The sequence below is a fragment of the Saccopteryx bilineata genome, chromosome X (genome assembly GCF_036850765.1).
Source record: "Saccopteryx bilineata isolate mSacBil1 chromosome X, mSacBil1_pri_phased_curated, whole genome shotgun sequence".
In the NCBI taxonomy this organism is placed as follows: domain Eukaryota; kingdom Metazoa; phylum Chordata; class Mammalia; order Chiroptera; family Emballonuridae; genus Saccopteryx; species Saccopteryx bilineata.
In genome coordinates this window covers 28,801,040-28,809,067 of record NC_089502.1, presented here as the reverse complement: position 1 = coordinate 28,809,067, position 8,028 = coordinate 28,801,040, and the positions used below count along the sequence as shown (strand labels likewise).

Genomic DNA, 8,028 nt, shown 5'->3' with positions numbered 1-8,028 from the left:
CCCGGTCGGGCGCATGCGGGAGTCTGTCTGACTGTCTCTCCCTGTTTCCAGCTTCAGAAAAAAAATGCAAAAAAAAAAAAAAAAAAAAAAAAGAACAAATACATAGGAATGTATGTAACCAGGGAGATGCAAGACTTGTAAAGTAAAAGCAATAAATGTTATTGAAACAATTTTTAAAGAACTAAAACAAATGGTTTTAAAAATGGAAAGGCATATTTGTTCATGATCTGAAAGATTTAACATAGTTAAAATGGTAATATTCCCAAAGTGATCTATAGATTTAATGCAATCTCTATCAAAGTCCCAATGGCCTTTTTTTGCAAAAATGGAAAAGTTGGTCTTAAAATCCGTATGAAATAGCAAGTGACCTGAATAGCTAAAACAATATTAAAAAATAAGTGGAAGTCTCACATATTACAATTTTAAAACTTACTAAACATCAACAGTAATCAAAAGTGTAATATTGGCATAACAATCAATGTATAAATTGATGGAATAGACTTGAGAGACCAGATGTAAATCCACAGAAATATGGTCAACTGACTTTCAACAGGGTGACAAGACCATTCAATGGGGGGAACAAGTCTTTTCAACAAATGGTACGAGGACAAGTGGACAGCCACATACAAAAGAATAAATTGGATGCTTACTTGATACTATATGCAAAAACTAAATCAAATGAGATTAAAGAGCTAAATGTAAAAAATAAAACCAAAAAACTCTCACAAGAAGATATAGGGGTAAATCATCATGAGTTCAGATTTTGTGATGGTTTTTGTAGCTATAACATCAAAAGCACAAAACACAAATGAAAAAAAAAAAGGTTAATTGGACTTCATTAAAATGAAAACTTTTCAACTATAATTGAAAAATAAATTTTAATAAAGGTATATCAAGTGAATGAAAAGACAACCCACAAAACAGGAGAAACTACTGGCAAATCATTGTATCTGCTAAGGGTCTAGGATCCCTAATATATAAAGAACTCCTCCAACTAAAGAACATAAAGACAAATCACTTAAAACATAGCAAAGGACTTGAATAGACACTTCTCCAAAGATAATGTTCTCATGGCAGACAAGTACATGAAAAGCTGTTCAACATCATTAGTCACTAAGGAAATGAAATTCAAAAATCACTGTATACTCAGTAGGATAACTATAATAGGAGAAATAAAACATAACAAGTGTTGATGAGGGTGTGGAAGAAATCCTTGTACATTGCTGGTGGGAATGTAAAGTGGTATAGCTACTATGGAAATTTTTGATCATTTCTCAATAAGTGAAACATAGAATTACCATCTAACCCAGCAACGCACCCCTGGGTATAGACCCCAAAGACCTGAAAACAGGGAATTGAACAGATATGTATATACAAATCTTCATAACAGCACTATTCACAAATGCCAAAAGGAGGAACCAACCCAAATGTCCATCAACAGATAAAAAAATGTGGTATATACATTTTAAATGAAGTACTGAAACATGGCAGGTACATCATGGAGAAACGGCACGTGCAAGGCAAAAGAAAGCAGAAACAAAAGGTCACATATGGTATGATTCTGTCAATATGAAATATCCAGACTTGGCAAAACCATTGAGATAAAAAGCAGATCATTGTCTTCCAGAGGTCGGGTAGAGGAGTAATGGGAGCTACTGCTTCATGAGTCAAAGTTTTCCTTTAGGGATGATGAAAATATTCGGGAGAATTGTGATGGTTCCATGAAATGGTGAATGTACTAAATGTCACTGAATTGTACACTTTAAAATGGTTAAAATGATGAATTTTATGTTATTTATGCATTTTACAATAAAAGTATTTTTAAAATTTAAAGATCTTAAAATATTTTATTACAAGAATGAGAGGATATGAGAAGAATCTTTTTACAGTTTGCAAAACTATTAAATTCTAATGTGTCACTGTAGCATACTTATACATCAAAAAAGGTTCTACAAAGGAAAGGTTCGGTTTAATTTTTTACTATGCTAGACAAAAATTCTAAGGATTGTTAAATATAGCACCTTTCCAAAAAAAGAGAAATAACTGTGTTTTAATAGCAAGAAAGATAATTGAACAAAGTACTCAATCTGAATCAAGTGTTTCCAGGTGAACAAACCTCTTCATTATTCAAACATAAAGAGATTTTGTAGAAAACTGAAAAATGCTGATTAATGAAGCATTAGCATTGGTACCATATACAGCAGAATTATCCAAATTCCCATTAGTAATGCTCTTTTCTTTTTAATAAACAATTTGTTTTGGCAATTTTATGAAGATGAGAGAACAGAACAGGTTTATAACTCTCCTGCCATTCACAGTGTTACACAGAATGGCCTTCAAAACAAGCAAACAACATACACACGCGCACATGTACGCATAAAACCAGCCCATGTAAAAAAAAAAAAAAAGACTTCTGAATGTGAAGATTAAAACACATTTTCTGAAAATCTTGAGACGCAGATGCCTAAGTAAACAAATTTCCTGAACTTTACACACATGTACAAGACAAGAATTTCAGGAGTATGCCAAGACGTCATGTTGAGACCTTCCAGCAGACTCAGGAACCGGGCTCAAAGAAGCTTCTTGATCTCTGGTTTGGTCAAGTTCTCGAGGAGCATCTTACTGTGAGGGTACTGGTATACTGCTCAGGCTTGTAAGAACAGAAAAGGCACATCAAGCCATAACTAAACAGAAGTATTTAATCTTTCATTCTCCCTCAGTGTAAATCTAGACTAGTTTCATGTTGATTTTATGCAACTTTTTGACTTTGAGGATTTGAATGAAGCAATGTTTATACTTCGTCTTGATTTTTCTAAAATGCCATTTAAGAATCTGTAGCTACCCTGAGGATTCCGGGGAATTTTACTCACCCTTACCACACCCTCCTCCCTCTTCTACTTTCCTATGGCATTATCACTAAACCAGCGCAAAAATAAAACCAGTGTAAAAATAACCAAATTGACAAATGTGAATCCAGTTAAAGAAATCACTAGGAAGATTTTAAGGTCTGTGCTTTTATAACTTTCTTATAACATTTGAATTTTAAAGGTCTTCTCTAGAAACTTTTTTTAAATAAAAGTTTTATTGGAGAAAAATAGAACCACCACGTACACAGGGAAAAGAGCACAAAAATTCAACTGATACAGAACTGAAAAGTCACAATTATCCAAAGTTTGCAATTACTTTTCGATTTCTTAAACATCTCCTCTCAACTTGTTTTTTAATAGTTTTGCTAATTTTTTAGCTGAACCAGTATCAAGTTTTAAAAAAATCAAGAGCCTCAGGGCAGTGACCAACTTTCAAGATGAAGGTGACACAAAGAGTCTCCTCCTAACAGAACCAATGTACTGAAAAATTCCCTAAGGGCAACTACTGAGTCTCGTGGAAACAGTCTGCATATCTCAGAGCCCATCAGGGATGAGTTAGAACACTGACGCAGATGGCCCAGTATGGACAAAGGGCAAACAAAATAGCAGCATTTCCTTGTCAGATGAGCTCATATAAGGAAATGCCAGGAGAGCTGAGAATAGGTAATGGCTGTTCAAAACGAAATCAGGAAGGCATTCCAAATACCACATATTGTTACACAACAGTGTGCAATGAACATTAATGCAATTAGACACAGGCAACTTTGTTTAAATAGCTGTTCACAGGTCTTTGAGAACTCAAGTTAATCAACAGCAGACACAAAAACCAAGTCTCCAGGTAGGGCCTAAGTATTCTTCCTAATGGCTCCAAGTAGTCAAGGAAATGGACTGCTACAAAAAAGCATTAAAGCAGTTCTGATTTTAAAAAACCTAATCAATATTTTCTGCTTTTCCTTCATGACCAATTCGTTTCAAAGCTTCAAGGAAAAACAAATAAGAAAGAAAAAAAATAAACCCAAAACAAACACCCTCCCTCCCAACACACAAAAAAAATGGTGGTAAAGAGAAGCCTTTTACTCACATTATCAATTCAAAGAAGAATACTTTTGCTATTTTCTATGTCTGATTGATCCTAGGACATTCCCCTGAAAAGTAGTGTCCAGTCGTTATGAGGGCTCCTCAAACAATTTTGAAAGGAGTAAGATCAGCATAATATAGAATTAGAAATTCCTAACTAGGGGATGTGTGGAGAAAATGAGAAAGGACCTTTACATCTAGGGTGTTAGGAACTTAGAATAAAAATGATAGGAAAGGCTTATTTACCAACAAAGAGTTGGGGTGCTTCCAAAAAAAAAAACTTTGGTAGAAAAAAAAACAGGAATGCTAAATCCTAAAAAGCCTGTAACAATCCATAATTGGTCCAAGTTAAAGACAAAACTGTTCAAACAACATTAAAGTCTAAAGGAAGCTGAAGACTAGTTGATGAGTTTTGAGTTGTGTACAAATTTACAAAATATGTGGGTTCTGGTCTCTTTTGAAATGTTCATATTGAATTCCTTTTTAATATGAAGGAGTTGGATTTTTCTTTCCTACCGTGTTCTTCTAGTACAAATGATCAGAGATTTTCTATTTCAGCTATTTTTATAAGTACTTATTACTCGGCACAATAAACTCAGGGCTAAGCCATAAACACACATCCCATAATCTTAAATGGAACATTTGAGGATGTGTCTATACAAGAGAGTATATAAGCAACTGTCCCTCTACTTGAAAATTTGTTTACAAATAATTTTTGTGAAAACATCCCTTTGAGTGTAAGAGAACATTACTTAGTAAAATATCAATAGCTATGACAACTCATTTTTCTTTGCAAGGGAAATCACAAAACAGGTGAACAACCAAGTCCAGGGTGGTTTTTCTATTTGATAAATACATCCAGAACTCTGTACAGTAAATAAAGTTTGCATGCAGTTTAGGTATCTTTAAATGACATTTTAAGCAAATAAACCTTTGCTTCATAATTAACGGTGTACAAGAACCCTTCTTTTTTAATAGCCATAGGGACCTCTTCCCCAGTTCCAAAGAGGAATCATGAAGACCAAGTACTTCCTTAAGATTTTTCTGCACATCATACTAAGTAACATGCAAAGAGTTCAACAACATTCTTCTTAACGTAAGTATTACTCTTTTAATGGGCATGTTAACCACTGAAAAGGTCCACTCAACTATTCCCATTACACTGCTTCATTTGGTCATCGGTAGTATAAAAGAAGTCAAACAATATAGGATCAACAAGTTAAGTTTATCCACTGGCTACAGCATGAGACACAAAATGCTTCAAGGCCAAAATTTTATGCAATGTAGTTGTACTGATTTGGGTTTTCTTTATCTCTTTCCATGTAGTCCCGGTCAATTAAGGATTCTATTCTCTTCTTAAGATCAGCAGGCTGTAAGAAAAGGCAAATTCTCAGTGCAAAGCTCATATTCATTGGCTCAAGCCCATTTACCAACACCCCACGAAAAAAAGAAATGTTTTGCCCCTGGTTGGTTAGCCCAATCAGTTAGAGCATAGGTAGTCCCAAAACACCAAGGTTGCAGGTTCGATTCCTGGTCAGGGCACGCACAGGAAGCGGCCAGTGAATGCACAACTAAGTAGACCAAAAAAAATGAATGCTTCTCTCTCTCTCTCTCTTTGTTCTCTCCCCCTTCCTCTCTAAAATCAATCAATTAAAAAAAGTTTTAGCTCATTGATAATGTATTTAATCTCATCTTTGTGTGTGAGAGACAGAGAAAGGGACAGACAGGAAAGGAGAGAGATGAGAAGCATCAGTTCTTCGTTGTGGCAGGCACTTTAGTTGTTCACTTATTGCTCTCTCATATGTGCCTTGACGGGGGGAGGGGGCTACAGCAGAGCGACTAACCCCTTGCTCAAACCAGTGACCTTGGGCTTCAAGCCAGCGAGTGACCTTTGGACTCAACCCAGTGACCATGAGGTCATGTCTACAATACCAAGCTCACGCTGGATGAGCCTGTGCTCAAGCCGGTGACCTCGTGGTTTTGAACCTGGGTCCTCTGCATCCCAGTCTGATGCTCTATCCACTGTGCTACCATCTGGTCAGGCTATTTAATCTCAGTTTAAAATTTTTTAAGTTTCAAAATCCCAATTTTAAAAGATAAAGTATAATAAAAATAAATTAGGTGAAGAAATGTTTTAAACTATACACAAACTATTATGCATTATATTATTTTATTATACTTTCTATCACTTTTCTCTTTTAGAGAGGTCTTTTTAAAATTATTTTTATTTTATTTATTCATTTCAGAGAAGAGAGAGAGAGAGAGAGAGAGAGAGAGAGAGAGAGAGAGAGAAGGGTGAGGAGGAACAGGAAGCATCAACTCCCATATGTGCCTTGACCAGGCAAGCCCAGGGTTTTGAACCAGCAACCTCAGCGTTCCAGGTCGAGGCTTTATCCACGGCACCACCACAGGTCAGGCATAGAGAAGCAGATATTCACTGCACAAATACAAAAGACTATCTCAACCACATGAGAAACACATTATCAGTTTAGGGAGATAGGATGCTATTTAATTTTGGCAAGAGAGTTTGAGAAAACAGGTAGACTTTAAGTCTGGGCAAAAGCTAGTTCTTAAAATCACGTTGTATTTTTGTTAAATAAAAAAAATGTACTAAAGAACAAAAAATGTACTGCAGATATCACTATTTGTAAGAATACTACAACAAATGGTTTGATAAGTGAAGTGTCATCTAATAATTCAAATCTTTGTATTTCAGGTTTAATATAAGATATTACCTACTATAAATGATAATGATTTAGATTTTTGAATCCTTTTGGTTAAAAACTTGAGAAAGCTTTTAAGTTTATTTTCATGGTTGTATTCTGAGCTCTGAGACGACAAAATTCCACTGGATTTGTATCTAGCCTATAAAAAATGTAATCATGCTTGCTAACAGAGAGCTTTTCAGACTGAGAAAAGTAGCCACTTGATCAAGTTAAAGAGGGAGAGTTGTCTGATGGAGCAGCCAAAATGTCAGCCATAATACTCCGCAGTAATTCTAAGGTTTGAAAATCAAAATGGCTTTCTCTTTCTTACGGTGAATCTAAAATACCAGCACAATATTTATTATAGTGATCCTCTTACCTTCTGCAGCGTGAGTGATCTCTCTGGCTGGAGGTGAAATGGTTGTTAGGCAGAGCATGCGGGTGAGAGTATGGTAATGAGGACAGTGTTAGGTTTGGAGAAGACAGAAAGTCTACCTTACTAGCATTGAATAGCTAATGAGCACTTATTATGTGCCAGGTCCAGTGCTAAGCTTTTTCATATATCATCTCATTTAAGCCTCACAATAATCCTACAAGGTAAATACTGTTATTTTCCCCATTTGACAAAAGAAAAAAAAAAAGCTCATGAGAACCTCAATAGCCAAATTGTATCAAGTGTTTAACACCACAAGGGTTTGGAAATCTTATAAAACTTGGAAAACAGTGCAGTGCACCACCACATTGGCTACGCCTCATTATCACTGGGCATTTACAGTGGAACATCCATTTAATAAAAGATTCCAATTTGCCAGAATTGCTGCTAAACTTTTCAAACAGATGGCTAGTTATCTATATATATAGAGTTTCTAATTGACACTCAAGATAATCCAACTAAACAAAAGATTTAACCAAATCTGTCAAATACCAAGCTATTTGTATACGTGCATGTATTTTTACATTATACAGCTGGCATTCAGTATTATTTTATATTAGTTTCAGGTGTACAGCACAGTGGTTAGACATTTATATAATTTATGAGGTGATCTCCCTGATAATTCTAGCACCCACCTGGGAACATACAGTTATTACAATATTATTGACTATGTTCCCTGTGCTGTAACAAAGTATCCCAAGGAGAAAAAAAAAAAAGAAAGAAACAAAAGAAATACAGTGAATAAACTTGAAAATTTCAAAGACTCATTTAACTTTCAAGTATAAGAGCTTTTATAAATTGTTTTCTCTCTTTTGTCACAGCCGCCCACATATGGAATCATATATATGAACAGGGGTCCCCAAACTTTTTACACAGGGGGCCAGTTCACTGTCCCTCAGACCGTTGGAGGGCCAGACTATAAAAAAAACTATGAACAAATCCCTAA

At 35.3% G+C, this 8,028-nt stretch overlaps 1 protein-coding gene across 3 annotated transcripts in view; it reads right to left on the bottom strand.

Moving 5' to 3' along the window:
* Positions 1 to 4,670: 4,670 nt before the first annotated feature.
* Positions 4,671 to 8,028, bottom strand: part of CUL4B (cullin 4B) — a 36,050-nt gene continuing 32,692 nt past the window's right edge. For all 3 annotated transcript variants that reach the window (XM_066250347.1, XM_066250346.1, XM_066250348.1), the window contains one exon: positions 4,671 to 5,314. In XM_066250347.1, the coding sequence (XP_066106444.1) occupies positions 5,219 to 5,314 (96 nt within the window). In that variant the 3' untranslated portion in view covers positions 4,671 to 5,218. The remainder of the gene's footprint in view (positions 5,315 to 8,028) is intronic.